At 32.4% G+C, this 19,067-nt stretch overlaps 3 protein-coding genes across 3 annotated transcripts; 1 reads left to right on the plus strand and 2 right to left on the minus strand.

The window, feature by feature from the left end:
- Window positions 1-1,681: 1,681 nt before the first annotated feature.
- On the plus strand, window positions 1,682-5,000 carry LOC107945676 (pentatricopeptide repeat-containing protein At1g26900, mitochondrial). Its single transcript, XM_041085029.1, has 2 exons — window positions 1,682-3,512; window positions 4,604-5,000. Exon 1 carries the CDS (start codon window positions 1,741-1,743, stop codon window positions 3,478-3,480), a length of 1,740 nt encoding a protein of 579 aa, XP_040940963.1. The 5' UTR covers window positions 1,682-1,740; the 3' UTR covers window positions 3,481-3,512; window positions 4,604-5,000.
- Window positions 3,781-8,964, minus strand: LOC107945675 (PH, RCC1 and FYVE domains-containing protein 1). The gene is made up of 9 exons (XM_016879772.2): window positions 8,373-8,964; window positions 8,166-8,252; window positions 7,936-8,025; window positions 7,775-7,855; window positions 7,489-7,650; window positions 5,313-7,391; window positions 4,823-4,969; window positions 4,438-4,730; window positions 3,781-4,105 (listed from the first exon to the last, which is right to left on the minus strand). The coding sequence occupies exons 1-9, from the start codon at window positions 8,418-8,420 to the stop codon at window positions 4,012-4,014; spliced, it is 3,081 nt and encodes a 1,026-aa protein (XP_016735261.1). The 5' UTR covers window positions 8,421-8,964; the 3' UTR covers window positions 3,781-4,011.
- Window positions 8,965-15,969: 7,005 nt separating this feature from the next.
- On the minus strand, window positions 15,970-17,667 carry LOC107945677 (HVA22-like protein c). Its single transcript, XM_016879774.2, has 5 exons — window positions 17,379-17,667; window positions 17,252-17,278; window positions 17,019-17,141; window positions 16,668-16,914; window positions 15,970-16,131 (listed from the first exon to the last, which is right to left on the minus strand). The coding sequence occupies exons 1-5, from the start codon at window positions 17,432-17,434 to the stop codon at window positions 16,063-16,065; spliced, it is 522 nt and encodes a 173-aa protein (XP_016735263.1). The 5' UTR covers window positions 17,435-17,667; the 3' UTR covers window positions 15,970-16,062.
- Between the last annotated feature and the right edge of the window lie 1,400 nt (window positions 17,668-19,067).

The raw sequence follows: 19,067 nt of genomic DNA on the forward strand, positions 1-19,067 counted from the left end.
AAACAATAAAGAATACTAAAAATTAACAAACTACATTTTTTCTATAACATTTTTTATCACACTTTTTTCTAAAAGTAAGTCCTTAATTAATGCAAATTTCAATTTTGAATGCGTTTATGATGAAGGGACTTAATTGTTTTATTTTTTGAAACTACCAAAAAATTTTCAAATAAAGATGTTATTGGAAATAAATGAAAATTAGGAAAGATTATATTAGTACATAAAATAAAGAAACTTCATTTTTTGTTCCATAAATGCTGGCACTAACTTAAAATTCTTTATTGTGTTTAATGAATGTGTGTAAACTTAGTATGCAAAATTTCAAAAATATCAATCTTGTTGTTTTGTTCCATTGCAAACTGCTTCCAAAAAGTATTCGCATTCCAAAGACTCAATCTTTCAAATTGGTAACAACGAATGTTCATATTTCATATATTTTACACTCTTATGTTTAACATTTTGTTCGATTTTTAAATGAAATATCACTTATCATTGTACATGTTTCGTGTCTTTTTTATGTTTAATTGTCTTTCTAGTTAATTATGCTTTTATTTTTATAAGATTTCAATAGTTGATATTTAATTATAGCCTTCAACCAGGTTTATAGAAACTTGAGGCTTAGATTTGAAGTTTATTGGAAGCTAAAATGAGGATACGAGTCAAATGGGATGAGGCGTAGCTGAAACCAAGTGACTCGAGTGAGCCTAATGCCCCTGACCGAGCATGGCACCCCATCACGCAAGAATCGACACTCCAACACCACACATCGATGCCCCAGTGTGCGACCAGTCGAGCCCCCCTCTTTGTATCCCATGCGCCCCTGCATCATACCCTTGGCTCCCCAACGTAGGCTCTACTGTCTTAATGAAATCCTCCACATTTTAATCAAGTTTAGAGGGTATTTTGATCTTTTAAGAGTTTTATGATCCCAAGCAAGCTTCTATAACTTAGCTTAGGTTAATTAGACAATATAAATATTATATTTTTAGAGGGAGTTAGGGTTTTTGCTAGTTTTTCTTACTTTGTAGTATCTTCTTGTTTATTGCATTTTCCCAACTATATGACTTCCTAAACTCCCTTTTCTAGTTGAAGGTTAATTAAAAGTTTGATTCAATAAATTCATGAGACTTAATTTGGGCTTTAATCCTTTGTTGTTCTTTAATATTCACATATATTTAGTTCTAATTACAAGTGTTTGAATTTATTAAATATTGGCTAGTATTTGATACTTAGAATGATTTTTTTTATCAATTAGACTAAATAAATCTATAATTGTTTTTTTCATTCTAATACTAGTGACAAACGACATAAATTGTTTATGTCATAGTTTATGATTATGTGGTGCGGACGTGTGATATAGCTTAATGAATCACGTCGAGATAAGTTTGTTAGTTAGAATTAGGTCTTTCTAGTTTTTAATGTTATCGGTAAGTTAAAGATTGGGCATTCAGTTATAAGGTTGTTTATTAGTTAAGGAAGTAATTTCAAATGAGTTGCCACTTTGTTACCAGAGATTGGTTGTTAATGCCGAAAAACCAATCTCTCGTTTGCATTGATAAACCAATCGATTGTCAGCTAAGATGGCCAAGCTTGGACTTGGGCTTGGGCCTAAGCCCAGCTCATGAATGCAAGTCAACAACACCGTAACATGGTAACTGTGGAAAAGTTGTCTGCCAAAGAACCCTGAAGCAGTGAACCTGTCGTGCGAAAAAAAAAAAAACTGTCTAACGAACTTAGCCGATGCTATTCAAACCTTCAAACTTTGGCCCACATCCTTCAACCATCGTTTCCATATTAAAATCATGCAAGCAAATTACTGAAATCTCTCAAATTCATGGCTGTATCATTAAAACTGGACTTGATAATGACCCTTTCATTATAAGCAAGCTTCTTCTTTCTTCTTCACTGCAAGATATAAAATATGCAGCCTCCGTCTTCAAGCAAATTGACAACCCAAATCTCTTCATGTACAATTGCATCCTTAGAGGCTTTTCCATTAGCAATAACCCAAAACAAGCTTTTAGTGTTTTCAATAACTTGAGGGCTAAAGATGGGATTTTTCTCGATCAGTTCTCTTTCATTACTACGCTTAAAGCATGTGGCCGTGAATTGGCAATTTTTAACGGTCAAATGATTCACGGGTTGGCTTTGAGATCTGGGCATTTGTTTTTCATCAATGTTAAGAATACCCTTTTGCGTGTTTACAGTGTTTGTGGAAGAATGTTTGATGCTCATAACTTGTTCGATGAAAGTCCTGAAAGGAACGATGTCGTTTCGTGGAACACTCTGATGGGTGGGTATCTTGATGTTTCTAAACCTGATACTGTCATAGGTTTGTTCAGACAAATGCGTTGGAATTGTTTGACAATGAGTGTCACTACGTTTTTGACTGTTCTATTGGCTATGGGTGAAGTACGGGATTCACTTGGGGGAGAGTCAATTCACGGGCATTGTTTGAAACTTGGGTTTTGTTTTGATTCAAATCTGGTATCTGCTTTAATCGATATGTATGCGAAAACTGGGAATGTTTATTTAGGGCGTAGGGCTTTCGATGAGGTTGTAGCAAAGGATGTTGTACTCTGGAATTGTATGATCAGCAAGTATGCTGAAAATGGCCTGCTTGAAGAGTCTTTAGCTTTACTACGTCTCATGAAAGTTATGCAAGTAAAGCCTAATTCGACTACATTGGTATCTTTGCTTTCAGCTTGTGCTGCCTCCGGAGCTATAAATATAGGACTTTGCATAGGTAATTATGTGGAAGAGGAAGGAATACCACTGGATGCGGTTATCGGGACGGCTCTCGTCAATATGTATGCAAAGTGTGGTGTTTTAAACAAGGCCGTTGATGTGTTTCATAGGATGGAGAGCAAAGATGTAAAATGTTGGACTGCGATGATTTCAGGTTACGGAGTGCATGGTTTTACCCAAGATGCCATTAGGTTATTTTATCAAATGGAGGAAGAAGGCTTTAGACCTAATGAAGTCACTTTCTTAACAGTTTTGAGTGCCTGCAGTCATGGAGGGCTAATCACAGAGGGGACAAGTTGCTTTGAGAAGATGATTCAATATGGTATCTTGCCGAAAGTCGAACACTATGGATGTATCATTGATCTTTTTGGCCGTGCTGGATTGCTAGAAGAAGCACATGATTTAATCAAAAGCTTGCCCATTAAAGGCGATGCTACTGCATGGCGTGCACTGCTTTCAGCTTGCCGAGTATACGGGAACGTTGAGTTGGGGGAATGTGTGAAGGGCATATTGGTGGGATCTTATAATCAACTTCCAACAGATTCAATCCTTCTTTCTAGTACATATGCTATTGCTGGAAGGTTGCAGGATCAAACCAGGATGCAGGCAATGGAAAAAGAAATGCTCAAAAGGGCTGGGATTAGGTCAGTTGGAAAGGAAGATAAGATGCTTAAGGAAGCTGGATATAGCATAATTGAGATGGAAAATGAAGGGTTTGATCATAATTCCTAACAAACTTCACACAATCAACCTGCAGATACTCGGTATGTCTAACAAGATCAGTTTTTTCTTTTTCCCTCCATTTATTTATTTATTTTCAAATAGATATAGGATCAAGTGCATTGCAGGAAAATGCAGGTTCTTTTAGATGCTTGAAAGGTTCTTTATCCTATGTTTATTCCCATATGAATTCCACTTGTTTAGAGATTAGAGATATAATCAATTGAAGGGCTTATAAGATGGAGTTCATAATTGAAAGAAATGTAGAGCTTCTCTGATTTTTTTTTTTTTCACTTTGTGTACAAAAAAAGGTAACAAAACGCTCCAAAGAAAATATCTATTAGAAACCTTAGAATCCAAGAAAAACAAAGAAAAAAAAAGCAGCAAAAGTTACTAGGGATTCCTCAATCCTCACAATGCAATTCTTAAATCCTTTCACTTTCTTGCCTACATTCTTAATATATATTTCTCACTCTACCTGCAAATTTCTTATACACAAGCCAGTCTTCTTCAAGAGAAACCGACAGCATTCAAGCTCCAAAACTAATATGCACGAATGATATTATGCCGTTCACATACTTTAGCCCCATTTTCAGCCCACCATTTTTCTGCTTGTTCTTCTGTGAAATGCTTCCGACTGCAGAAAAGAGCATAAAATCCTTCAGTACAATTAGACCAAAGTTTCAAATTTATACCTTGAATACTGCATGACAACCTTGTATATATAAATGCTTTTGGAACTTAATGACAACCTTTTACTTCAATTTAAGCTTGTTTGTCGATGATATTAATAAGGCAACAGCCATAACTTGATCATTACCCAAAAGAAAAATGAAATACCACAATTGTCAGCACAATGAATGGGTGTGAGATTACTGAAGCAAAATGCATATTTAAGTGTGGTTGTACTAGAAGGTTTAGTAATGGTTCAATTGTGTTGACTTCAAATAGAGGATCATGAATACATACCTAAAGCGGACACGCTTGAGTGCATTACTTCCATTGGGCAAGGGTGATAAAGTTATGTACACTCCTGGCTCATTGTGTATTACCGTCTCTGACTTTTTAGTTTGTACTTTGGTTCCGTGAGATGTGGATAGGTTGTTTGCATTGCACTTATTGTTACTTGGTGCAGACGACATCATGCTGCTTGCATGGCTGCAACTGGAGAACACATGTTCAATATCTGAACTGTGTTTGGCCGTAGGACTGGTATTGCCGGCATTATGGCATGTTGGAAGTCTGTTAGCCACCTCCTCCAACTGCAAGATCAGTTGAGCATAAACAATATCAGAAAATAATAAAGTTAGGGGCTTGCAGTTGCAGAACAAGAAATAGCAATCTTCCTCCAAACCTGAGCAGTAAGAGACCTAATAGCTTCTTCCGCTGCTTTGTATTTTTCAGCTTCATTTTCTGCTATTGCAGTGACCTCCTTTAATCTCCTTGACGTATTTTCAAGCTCAGCTTCAAGATGTTGGGATTTGCATGTAAGATCTTCGACCTGCAAGGAATGTCCAGCACATTTAGTATCTTCTCATCATCCCTTTCAATTTAGATAACTAAAGCAGTTAAATATAATCAAAATTCAACAGCAATGGAGAGATAAAGAGAAACAAGTCTCAATGAAATTTCACATCATCGTCATATGCTGCCTTCAGCGGAAGTAACATAGGTATTTACAGATTAGTCTCTTCCATCAGCATCATCTGCCTTTCTGTTAAAGTTATACTGAAGCAACTTCTAAATAAAACAGATGAGTTCTCCAATGCGTTCTCATTGCTCCAAATGCCAAAGCCTAAACGAAGTAACAAAGTAGTAATTTCAAAATAAGCTCAACAGTTTACCTGTGCCCTTAAAGTTATGATCTCTTGGTTGAGACCGTCATTCATTTGCTTTGAATCATCGAAAGTTACAGTTGAAGATCGAGTGCTCGACTTTCCTGAAGCAGGAGAGGCTGCTCGAGATGTCTTTCTAGAAACTGAAACTGGTAAATTTTTCTTAGAATCTCCAACTGGAGAAAGCGATAGCTTTGGTGTATAAAATCCTCCGAGATGAAAATTTCCGTTCTGAGCTGGGAAAAGGGTCCGATTTTGTAAGTCTAGTTTCAGTTCATGCTTGCAGTTCCCACTTTCAGACTGATTACACAAGCCAGCAGCAGACAGTCTGGAGAGTTGTGTATGTGACCTGGGAGCTAAAACATCTTTATCTATACTCTCATTGGATTTACGAGGAAAGATTCCATTTCGGACTTTAGGAGTCCAGGCATTAGAAACAGGGTCTGCACCTTTTTTCAATTTAGCAAAACAATCATCACACACTCTATATGGTTTGTTAATAGTTGGAGCCAATGAAGCCTTTAGAGATTTCCTCATAGTGCATGCTTTGCAAAAGAATAGTCCACAATTATAACAGTTGTGACGCTTTCTTCTGAAACCAAACGGATTTCGACAACCAGAGCACATAGAATGATCAGCACTAGATATCCATTTATGAAGACATACAACTGCAGAAAAGTTTGAACCACAAACTACACTCTTAACTTGCTTATCTTTCAGGAAATTAACAAGGGTTGGTGTATTTCTGTCATCAGTATCTCCATGTCCTAGTTGCCCATTTGTGCCCTTTCCCCAAGTATAAACCTCTTTTTTTGAATTCAAAATAGCAACATGATACGATCCGCATGCAATTTCTTCAACAATGCTATCTGTTATTTTACCTTCAACCCGGGTTGGAACCTTGCCATCAGTTGTAGGACTCCCCAATTGACCATAAGCTGAACTCCCCATTGTATACACTTGTCCTGAGGTTGTAAGAGCAACTGTGAGATCATGTCCACATACAACCTGGCTGATGTTGTCATCATATAGAGCACCTACACTTTGGGGGCAGAGTCTAGGTTCTTTATCGCCATGCCCGAGTTGGCCTTTATTTCCATCCCCCCATGTAAACAGCTTTGTTGAAGAAGAGCTAACAGGAGATCCATTACCAGATGATTCAGTCACAACCTCAACAATTGCAGCAGTGTGCCAAGCACCACAGGCAACCCTTGTTGTCTGTAATCCACTCAAAGCCTCCACTTCCTGTGGAATAGTTGTGCTATTACGATCTCCATGTCCTAGTGCTCCAAAAGATCCATCTCCAAATGTGAACAACTGACCACCAGATGTCACCAGAGCTGTATGCCAAGGTCCACATGAGACATAGGACACATGCATGCCATCCAAGTAACTTACCCTTTTGGGGATCCAGTGACCTACTTCACTTCCATGCCCAAGCAGACCAGAATTGTGTGTTCCATCACCCCATGTATAAAGATCCCCAGAGACTGTAATAGCACAAGTATGATACTCACCGCATGCTACTGATTCAAAATTCATACCTCGAATAGTATCTATGAGCTTAGGGTGGGGGACATCAGCTTCCACACCATGCCCAAGCCTGCCCCCTGATTCTTCCCCCCAACTGAAAATCTCACCCTGCCTTGTTACCATAGCTGCATGCCTACTTCCACAAGCAATATTATCTGCGTCTACAACCATTTTTGATTCCAATACCTTCGGAAGAAGTGCATCCATCTTTGTATTGAAAGAACTGCCAATTTTATCCCCACTGCCCCCCAGTATTCCGCCACCAATACCTTGTCCCCATATGAAAATATCGACCAAGGCATCATTGTCTTCATGACAAGAACCATGGCTTGATGAACTTACAGCACTTGATAAACTAACTCTAATTGCATCAGCCCCCGAACTTCGACCATTTAAGTTTTCGACAGAACCAGTTGATAATAAGCCAAACTCAACTGAATCTACTTGATTGGAAGTTTTGGCTGAAGCAGCATGTGTAATTATGTCAGCAAATGCCTTTCCCAATCTAGTGTGTGCCTCATAAGGCACTTGAATTCCTTGCGCATCTCCTCGATCCTGTAATAATGAGAAACGGGTTTAAAAAAAACAACTAAGAACCAAAGGTTACTGTGCTTTTTCATAAAATGCAAAACAGACAGGTATTACAACTTACAAAATGTGAATTCGGAGAAGTTCTCCTGTTGTGTGATTTTGGAGTATCTACTGATGCAGTATCACTTCCTACTTCGATCTTCCATTTGCGACAGGTACCATGAGAAATCAATGCCTTAAGACCAACAAACCAGACTTCGGCCTCATCCTTATCTTTACATATCTGTACATGATAAAAGATGGTACGAAGTCAAAATATGCATACACCATAGTAGGATAGGATAGGTACATTTTAATGCATTTAACAACTTTGTCTGCTATAAAGACATCCATAAACATTCGCTCACCAAATCCAAGGACCTGTCATTGCATATCAATGAAAAGGACTGATACTCCTTTTCCGGCTGAGGATATCGATGAAAAACTGCCTGCAAACCAAAAGAACAAAGATACATTATGGATATGAAAGCTTTGGGAATCAAAGAGCAACAAACAGTAGAAAACTCACAGTACGCTGCCCAGGAATGATTCTTGAAACTTGACTAAGCTTAAGTTGTTTCTCTTCTTTCCCAGAGTACCATATCAATTTAGACTCATCCTGGAAAAAGGGGTAAAACCGAAAATAAAACACAATCTCAAGATGTTCATGTTCATTTTACAAATGATTTAATGCAAAAAAAAACAAAAACCTTCAATCAACAAAGCCAGAAATGAAATGAACAATGGAATGTAACATACATTGGAGAGATGAAAAGGGCAGAACTTGGGCTTCCCTCTACGTCCATACTTGAGCAAGCACGTTCCTTTCTTTAGCGCTGTAATGGCCTGCAAAATGAGACCAAACCCCCCCCCCCACAAAAAAAAAGGTGTTATCTTTATTAATCCCCAAGACTACAAAAGAAAAAAGAATGTCAAAATATGGAAGAAGAAGAAGGAAAATGGAACCTGATTGACATCCCTCTCAAAGAGACCATTTCTCTGTGAATCAGCCATTCAAGGTTCAGCCATTAGACCACCAATCCACCTTTATTATTTCCCAACTTAGCTCCATGAAACACACCACCACTTCACCAAGCTACCGTCTCTGTAATTTTTACAAACAGAAAACCGCTAAATTCGATAACTCCAGCTCTCGAAAACAGCTCAAATTCCACACTGTTATTTCCAAAACATAGCAACAGACTCCTCATTTCTTCTACATCTGAAAAAGAGCTTCAATCCCCACAATGCCAATGTAATTTTACTATAAAACCCAGAAACTGAGCCAAAATTTTACCCCGTCTTTTTCCTTTTTTTCAACAAATTTTGAGCTCCAACAGATAATTCCCACAGCTGTAAGAAAAAAGAAAAAGGAAAAATATGGGATCTTTTTAGAATTTCAAGGACTTGTTTTTTTAATATATATATAAATTTCTCATTTTGAATGGGGGAATTATAAAAAAGATAAAAGTTGGAAATTTCTTTTTAGGTATCAGTTTCTCAGTTTGTCTATGAAAAGTTTCGGTTTTTGAGCCGCTTCTTAACGCCACACTTCAGCAACTGAAAAATCCATACGTGATAGCGATTGTTTGTTTAATCCGTTTTTTGGTTTTTTCTTTTCTTTTTCAGTTCCCGCAACTTGGTTCGTTATGTTATAATGGCTTAATTCTACCAAACATACCTAAACCATAGCACTTCTTTTAAATTCGTCCCAATTTTCATATTAGTCCAAACCTAACTCAAAGCATATTAAAACAGTTTTAATCAAAATTTAGATGCATTTTGGATCTAATGTGTTGGAATTTTTTTTAAAAAAAATATATAATCTTACTAAATTTTAATGAAATTGTATCCAACTACCATACACATATATCTAAAATTTGATTCACATGTTTTAAATATTCTCCACATCCAATCAACTACCATTTAAAATCTAAGTTGATGGGTTGGTTGACAAAAAAAAAAACTTAATTGATGCAGTTCTAACACTTGAGAATTTAATCAAAATATTTTAAAGTTTAAACATCAATTAATTTGGAAACATCTAGTACAGTTAACCTTATAATATCATGTATCATGAGTAAAAATTTTATTACTTGACCGCCACAACCCGTTTTATAATTAAATTTAAATAAAAATATTTTAAAAAAAAATTTAAATATTTTGACAAAATAAACTCGAATTTAAACCTAAATATTTTTACACAAAACCTAAATTTATCTTACCCCATTCGACCGAGTAGCACCATGTGCTACCTTATATCCTTTTTCTACCTTTTTACTTGGAATTTGATTTGGTGGCATATAATTGATCATGATTAAAAGTTGCATACTTTGTGTTAATGCGAATAAAAATATTTTCTTTGGTAAATTTAGCTTCTTCTTTTTTTACCTTTTATTGATTTAACCTTTAATCTTTAAACTTCAAACATTATATAATTGAGTTATTATAATATCAATACTATATCAATTAAGTTTTTCCATTGGTCTAGCCATCAATTTAGGCATTATATGCTAATTTAAATCTGACATAGAACATATTTAAAACACATTGATCAAATTATAAACACGTGCACTTATCGTATAGACTTGAATCTAACATTTTTTTTTTGTGCGTGGTGAATCTAACATTTTAAAAGACATATAATGTCAATAAAATTTAGAAAGGTTTATTCTTTTTTTCTTTTCTTTGAGCATGCTAAAATCTGATTGATGTGTTTTAAATATACTCCACGTTAGATTGGATTAGACATTTAATCTTTAAACTAATTGTTAGTGTGACGATTAAAGGGCCTAATTGATACAAAACTGATGCTTTCAAGACTTAATTGGAAGGTTTTGAAGTTTATGAACCAATTTAAAATCTAGTCCATAAATTGAGGATGTGAGGTGCCATTAACCCTAATCTTTCTTTTTTAATATTTATTTTTTTATTCAGATAAATTCTAAAACTACACATAAACTTTTGTCTAACATTTGATGTTATACAGGAAGTTCAATTTTATATAACTGCATACATAAAATCTTGATTTGATTTAATTTTCACATACAACTAATACTTTTATAAATATAATACAATTGATGTTTATATATACAAACAATTACATTTATTCAATATGAAAATTAATTAGATGTATTTATTATTTTAAATGTACACAAATAAATTAAAATAAAATAAATTTATAAGTATAATTAAACCAAAATCACAACTCTTATATCACACTACACAATAAATTAAAATTAACATATAAAGTCGAGATCTATCTTTTTTTTTCCTACCAACTTGAACATTATTAATGTTTCTCATTTTTCTTTTTTTTTTTAAATTTAGAATAAATGATCGTTTATAAACAATAATTGAAGATTGCTAGTCTATTCTTTCCAGTTCTATTATTTGTAATTATGATGTGTAGCCTTTATTCTCATCAAATTCGTATGCATATTATGTTTTTTTTTTCTTTTGAGGAACTATGCATATTATGTTGTAATTGTTGGATCATATATTTATATTATATTTAGGATAAATTGTATTTAAGGTTATTAAAATATTAGTAAATTTATGTTTAGTCTCATAATTCAAAAAGTTATAAAACGATTATTGAACTATTTGAAAGTTTATGTTTAAGTCATTAGGCTATTAAAATCGTTATTGTATGGTCTTCTCTATTTGCACCACTTGCACTAATGGAAAGCGCTTCTTCCCTTTCTTTATTACAGTTGAATTTTTCTTTAATGAAATAATTTTAAACTTAACGAATCTACGAACTAAAATCCAAACAACTTTTTTCTTTGATCTTCGACACTGATCGTCAAATCAACTTAAATCTACTTGAATCTAAAGTACCCGTTGATGGGTATTGATCCATCGTACTGATCGTCAAACTATTGCTTGAAGCTTGCTAGCTAGACTTTAAAAAATAAAACTTAACATCCTAGTGACTTAAATAAAAACTTTCAAATAATTCAATGCTCATTTTCTAACTTTTTAAAGTTGAGTGGCCAAAACATAAACTTACTAATAATTTAATTACCTTGGTCACAATTTACCCTTATATTTATAATAGTGACATTTAAAAAAAACCAAAGATTATTATTATCATGATTTCTACAAATTTCACCAAAAATAAGTTTAATAGATAATGCATATACATATAGTTTTTTTCAGTCTATCAAAATCACCTTCAGTAGCGGAGCGAAGAGGCTAACAGGTGCCTAGACTCTTAAAATGAAAAATTTTTCATTTAGTTTTTTTATAATTTATAAAAGTTTAAATTAACAATGGTAAAAATTGTACTTTGGCCTTATCAAAAAATATAAAAATTTGATTTAATCATTTAAAAATTATAAATATATAGTCTATTAAAATGATGAAATTATATTTTTACTATTATAAAAATATATAACTTATTTTCAATCTAAAAAAAAATTTAACTTCGCCAATGAACACCTTGATTAATGTGACTAAAAGTTGGTTATTATTTGCTCTAAAACAAATAAAAACTAACAATGATTAAATTTGGAGGCAATTCCCATTTTGTTGTATGAAATATGTTAAGACAGCTTATGAGTTGGTTGGTTAAAATTTAATGTACTCCCATGGATTTCGATGACCCGTTTGAAATCAACAACTAAAACAAAAAAAAAAAAATTGATTGCTGATCTAATAATTTTTGTGTTGAGATAAAAATAATAATAAAAAGCTTATTTGAGTAAGTTGACATTAGTAGCCATTTGTCCATACTTTAAGTCAAAAAAGAAGACAGTATAATTCTACTTTTTCATTTTTCAATAAAGAAAAAGAACTCACTTTAGAAATATTTACCCCAAACAACGATTTTTTTTTTATTTTATTTTTTGCTTTTTCTATTACTGGTAAAAACAGAAGTCTTGTTTAGCTATAAATCCAACACATGATGTCAATAAAAAATCGAACCACCAAGTCATTTACTATTAGATTTAATAAGGCTTTGGAGAGACTTCTTTTATTTATACACAGCATTCGAGTTGAGTTTGGATTCCCTCCATCTCTAGATGATTTTGAAGAAAGTATTTAATTTATATAAAACATATATTTGGGTTAAGTTTTAACGGTTAAACACAGGCTAAAGTTAACTCTAAATAACCCTAAATAAAATATTTAATTTTATTATACTTTTATTTTGGTTTAGACACGTGATAGCACGAGAAGTGATATAAAAGGCACTTGCGAATGATCATTTTTCTTGTACCCTTAGTAGTGACCACTTGTTCCTATCCACCAAAAGGGACTACTAGAGGACTACCAAGGCATAATAACCTTGTACTATCTTAATAAAGAGAATGTCAGAGCAAAACTACATAATACGATACTTTACGACAATTGATATATAACGGGCCTACTTCCTACCTAGCTGACCATTCAGGCAACCTACCAACTATATTGTCGTTGACATTGCACTACCAAACAAAGGGAACTTCTCCTATATATACCCCACTACATGATGTATGAATGATCTTTTTTCTTTCTTCTCACTTAAGCCTTTACTTGACCTTCTCCTCTCCTATCTCTTTCTTCACTTTTAGCTCCTTCAACTATCCATCTGGCATAGGTGAACCGACCTTATAGTCACCACCACTGTCTCCTTATTATCTCCTCCTTGTTGAACATCAGTATCAACAAATTTATATAAAGGTGAAAAGGCATAGCAAGTCCTTTTATTGTAAGGATTTGTTCAATTTAATTTTTGTACGATTAAAAGAATCGAATAAGACCAAATTTTAATAGAGTTAGCATTTAATGGACAAAAAAGTACCATTTACCATTTAAAAAAAAGCAATAAAATTAAAGCTTATTATATAGTTCTGTAAATGAAATCTTTTTGTTTGGAGTTAGAATAAAAAAAATCATCTCATTTTAAAAAAGTAAAAATTAATTCTATTAAAATCTAATCATACTTAATTATTTTACTAATACAAAAATTAAATCTATGTATTTAATAATAGTGGAATAATTTGTAGTTTGAACTAGAGGTGTGCATGGGCCGGGCCGGGCCGAGTTCGAGTCGGGCCCATAAAAAAATACAGCCTGTTTTCAAGGGCCCGGCCCGAAATATGGGCCTAGAAATTTGTCCAAGTCCGGCCCGGGAAAAAAATGGTAGGCCCGAGCCCGGCTCGGCCATATTAATTTTTTTTTGCTTTTTTTTTATTAAATAAAAAACTTTAAAATATAATAAATCAAATACATTTAAAACATAAAAACAAATATTAAAACAAAAAACAAATAAGAAATAAGACTAAAATAATTCTTAAAATAATACATAAATTAAAAATAAAATAAAAAGTAATTATATTAAAATTGAAAAATTGAAACAAATTAAAATTAAACTAAGAACTAAATTATATTAATAACAAAAGTTTTACAATATTAAAATAACATTAAAAACAACAAAAAGAGTAAAGTAAAATACTAAAGTTACTTAAAATTAAAAATAAAAAATTTTTAAAAATAATTTAATATTAAAATCGGGCCGGGCCCGGGCTAAAAAAATCTTACCCGAGGCCTGACCCATTTTCTAAACGGGCCTCGTTTTTTGTCCAAGCCCATTTTTCAGGCCTATATTTTTACCCAAACCCTCTCATTTTTCAGGCGGACCTTCGGGCCGGACCGGGCCGCCCGGCCCATGCACACCTCTAGTTTGAACCAATCTCTACTTTCACCTTTATATATAAAAACATACTAAAAAATTATTCTCCTAAAAATTGGTGGGCCAAAGTCAGTTTAAGTGGGCAAGGAATAGAGAAAATTTGTCCAAAGTAACACCCAAGCCCTAATGTGAAAAATGTAACGAAATCAATAAAATGGAGATGCGGGGTATCGATCCCTGTACCTCTCGCATGCTAAGCGAGCACTCTACCATCTGAGCTACATCCCCTTCTAAGTCTGGGCTCTTTCTTATTTATATTAGGCCATACAGCTTTTGTGCCAATATGTATCATTAGATGTGATACGTCGAAACGTATAATATATGTTGGATGCGATAGTGCATAAAATATTATTAATTGGCTCACCAATTGCATATAGAATTATACATTAATATAAATTCATATTTTCTAAAATTTAAAAAGAAATCAAATTATATACATGATTAATTTGTCAAGCATCTTAATATAAAGTGGAAATAGAAGGAAATCAATCAGACACGTTTATGAATTTATATTTAATGCATTTGATGTGAATTAGTCAGGCTAGACCTAAATAAGAGATTTTTAGACGCTATTTCTCTCTAGGCCCGGGCTGACATGACAAATTTAGAATTAAATAATTTTATTCATAGATACTGCCTAAGCCATTCCAAGTTAAAAAAAAAAAAAACCAATGCATAAAAATCCAATTAATATTGTATATGTATCCTGCATGCATAAAAATCGAGATTTCAAAAGAATGCAGATTAATCCAACAAATAACAGATGAGCAAAAAAGAAATAAAATACTAAGAGGACTCGAGGAAGCTTCAACTTTCAAGCAACTGAGTGACAGCAACAAATGAGAACAGACGGAATTGAAAATTAGTTCCGGTGGAAATTAGGTTTCAGGGTTAGATAATATGTGAGTTTAGGGTTAAATTATATATATACCCAAGTCTATTTTTTGATTTTTTCTTTTTGTCTAAACACCATCATATTTTCAACAAGTCTTTGGGGTTAGACGGATAATTCAATTATATTAAAACTATACTCACTTATATTTTTTTAATAATGTGTCGTAATATGAACATTATTAGTGAAGGAGAAATGATTGTATGAAACAGTGACGCCATGTCATCTGTATCTCTTTCCAACAGTTTTATGCCACATCAGTATTCTTATCCTGAATTTCAGTATTTTAATTTGGATTTAGTTTTTTTCAAGATAAAATCTTAAAATTCAGGATAAGAATACTAATGTGGCATAAAACTATTGGAAAGGGATATAGATGACATGGCGTCACTGTTTCATACAATCCTTTCCCATTAGTGAAGAACATTATATATATTTTTGCGTGATCAAAGTATCTTTTATGTTCATTTTACAATTCACAAAGATAAAAATTTTCAAGATTTTTTATTATCTCTCACAATAATATCATCTCCAAAATTTAATTTTGTATTCAATATTCAATATTTGAATTTGAATGATCTCTTAAAGTAGAATATATTTATTGTAATTTGGATTAGTTATGAAAATTGTGTAATTATAATCTTAAAAAAGAAGTTGCATTCGGTAGGAATAGCATTATATTACAAATAAAAAAATTGGTTGCTTTAAAATTTATTAGTGTATAGTATTATTTGTAGCACTAAAATTAATAAAAGCAAATTGTGTATGCCTACATCAAGGATTTTATCTAAATCCATTTCTTTTTTTATTCACTAGCAAAAAGAAAGAAAACTTTCTCCTTATTTTGAAAAGATTTCATTTTTTGATTGTACTAACTATATCTATTTTGTCATGTGATTACACTAGTAGCATTAATACAATATTATTGTTATAAAATATTAACTTTTAAATAGTGCTCTGAAATGTTTGAACAAAAAGGAAAAATAACATAAGAAGAAGCACATATGATAATTAAAGCCAAGATGATACATCATTAAATAGCATTTCTTACAACAAAGAAAGTTGCTAGTTTACAAAACAAGTCAATATATATAATCATCATCAAAGATCATGTAGTTGTTGCCGCGTCGGATTCTTTCTTCTTTCTCAGCCTGCAAATACGTTTCTATAATTTCTACCTTGTTTCATAACCAAATAATAACAAAATCTAATTAATGTTGTAAGTCCCTTTATTATGCTGAATATGGATTTTAATTTGTATACATTAATTTGACATTATTTATTTATTTTTAATATTATTTGGAGGTCCAGATCCATATTGTTGTTGTTAAGGTGATAAAGTAGGGAGTAGACAAAAGGAGCAAGGCCTTGACCCCTTTTTAAAATGGCAAATTTCTCATTTAGTGTTTCTAAAATTTGTAAAATTATAATAATAATAATAATAATAATAATAATATATCACAATTTATAACTAATTTCAAGCCCTTCTTAAAGCAATTTTCTAGTTTTACCCTCCCAAGGTTAGAGACATGAAAATATAGTCAAGTAACAATGTTGGGCCAATAATAACTTTATACATCAGTTGAATGCTTAAATCAATTTGAAAAATAATTTGGACCCAATAATAAAATTACAAAAATAAGTAAAAAGGTTAGATCTGAAATTAAAAAATACAAAATGTATGTACCTTGGTTATAAGCCTTTCAAATTCGTGAGTGCCATGCTCTTCAATGTACTTCTCGGCAGCAGTTAGAATGTCATCTTGCTGGCTGAAAATACTCTTCTTGCGGGGGACATACCAAATGGTGGTGGCACGTTGCGGGTTCATGTAAAATGGTCTTATGAAGTGACGATATACGTATTTTGCCCCATTGAACTGAGGAAGCACCAACCAGCATGTAAATATCAGCTTTGCATATGGCCAAATCGGGAACCTGCACAGGGTTTCAAAACATTAACACACCCCATTGACGTTTTTTTTTAAAAAAAAAAAGGAAAAGAAAAGAAAAAGAAAAACAGTAGTAGCAGGTGAGGTTACCATTCGAGGACTTTGGCAAAAGTAAGTTCGAAAAGTGTAATCAAAGAGTAAAGGACCCAATACGTCAGCCATTGTTGATCATCGTTGTTAGACCTCGTTTCTATAGCCTTGATTGAAGCGTATCTGCCAAAAAACGAAAAAACACGACAAACCTTGGTAGCGTTTAGAACATGTAAACCATAACCAATGGTTTTAAGGTGGTTCAAAAGAAAGGGGAAAAAAACCCTACTTACAGAGGGTAAACAAGAGTGACTAAAGGCCTGTAAAACCAGAACAAAACAAGCAAAGCTCAGTTAAGAAGAAAAAAGAACACCCAAAGTAGCAAAAATGAAAGAATCTTTGTTAAAAAGAGAGACATACAGAGCAAGAACATCAAAGTTCTTGGCAACAACTTGAAGAAAGTTCTGGGAACCCATCACTCACTCACTAAGTCCCTGTTTTCGCGTTGCTTTGGAGGAGAATTGGATTTCACTTTTTGGTGATAGGTATATTTTTGGGGTTTCCTTTGTAAAAAGCGTTTTGGAGGGGATAATGTGAAAGGTTTGAAAGTGGAGAAAGATTAACAGTGGAACCGTGGGGTAAAGGGCCCCTTTTTTCCCCTCTGATTTTGAAAGAAATACAACAGATTTTTCCCTCGAGAATCTTATGCTGCACGAGAAAAGAGGCACCGAATTCCTTCTTTTTAGTGGTCTCAGACATTGTTTTTTAGATCCTGTTATAAATACAAATGTTTATAATGTTACATGCAAGCTTCACCGAGGTTAGAATCAATGAATAATTCCTACAACTCCTTAAAAGAAAATAATTCTTACCAAATTCATTTACCATTATTAATCTTATTCGAATCTAATATTTATATTAGGTTTATATTTTGAACCGATTTAATCTTTTTATCAAATCCATCTTTTGAGATTAATATTTTTGTCATATCCTCTAATTATGTCAGCGTCAGTCGATTATAGCGAATAATCGTAGATAGAATTTCAGACTTGAGTGGATAATCTAACCACTGAATATAACAATATATGAGTTTTTATATACTTTTAAAATAAATAATATAATTTCAAAATACTTTTAATATGTAATTATAATCAATTCTCTCTATAACAACATCATTTGTCTGTTAAATTTATGAATGCTATAAAGCGGTGGTTGTTATACACCTATAACAACACTTGAGACACCTATAATAACATTTGAGATTTAGGTTATATTTGAATTTTTAAAATTTCAAATTGAAAACTATAATATATTAATAATAATATTAATTAGTGAGATTTAGATAGTATCTTTTATATAAAATTTATAAATGTAATTCTATTAATTAAAAATATTTTAATTTAATAAAATATGATTAATATATTTTTTATATAAAATTTAAATAAATATATTAACTAAAATTTATTATTTTTATTTCACATAGAGTAGAATAATTTTACTAAAATTTAAGATAAGAGGATGTTATAGAAAACTAATTTAATAAAGAGTGTATTTCTTACTTTATAATTGTTGTTATAAATAAAAATATATTATATAAGATAAAAATAAAACATAAAAAATCGATTTATGACATATTCATAACATATAAATTGATTATACAATGCTTTAAATATTATTCAAACAGGTCGATTAAGTCTTAGTTCGATTGGCATAAACATTGTTGCCAATATAGAAGGACATGGGTTCGAGTGCGTTGAAACGCATTATCCTCCTATTTATGGGTTAGGAGGGGCTACGGGTAGTTCTAAGTATTTTGTCAAAAAGAACAGATATGATCAAAATCTATAATGAAATTATTCAAAACAATATAACTCCAATAGGAATACAAAAAAGTGTTAAATTGTGTAAAATATTGGCATAATAGCTTATTTGGCCTTCCATCTTTATAAAGAAAGTTATTTTAACTTTTCATTTGATTTTTCGTTTTTTCAGCTCGACATGACATACATGTGGATGACAAGTTAGCATTTAATTAATTTGAAAAAATATTAAAAATTTAAAAAATATATAAAAGTTTTTAAAAAATAATTAAATGTTGATGTGTCATCC

Source organism: Gossypium hirsutum, chromosome A13, assembly GCF_007990345.1.
Source record: "Gossypium hirsutum isolate 1008001.06 chromosome A13, Gossypium_hirsutum_v2.1, whole genome shotgun sequence".
In the NCBI taxonomy this organism is placed as follows: Eukaryota; Viridiplantae; Streptophyta; class Magnoliopsida; order Malvales; family Malvaceae; genus Gossypium; species Gossypium hirsutum.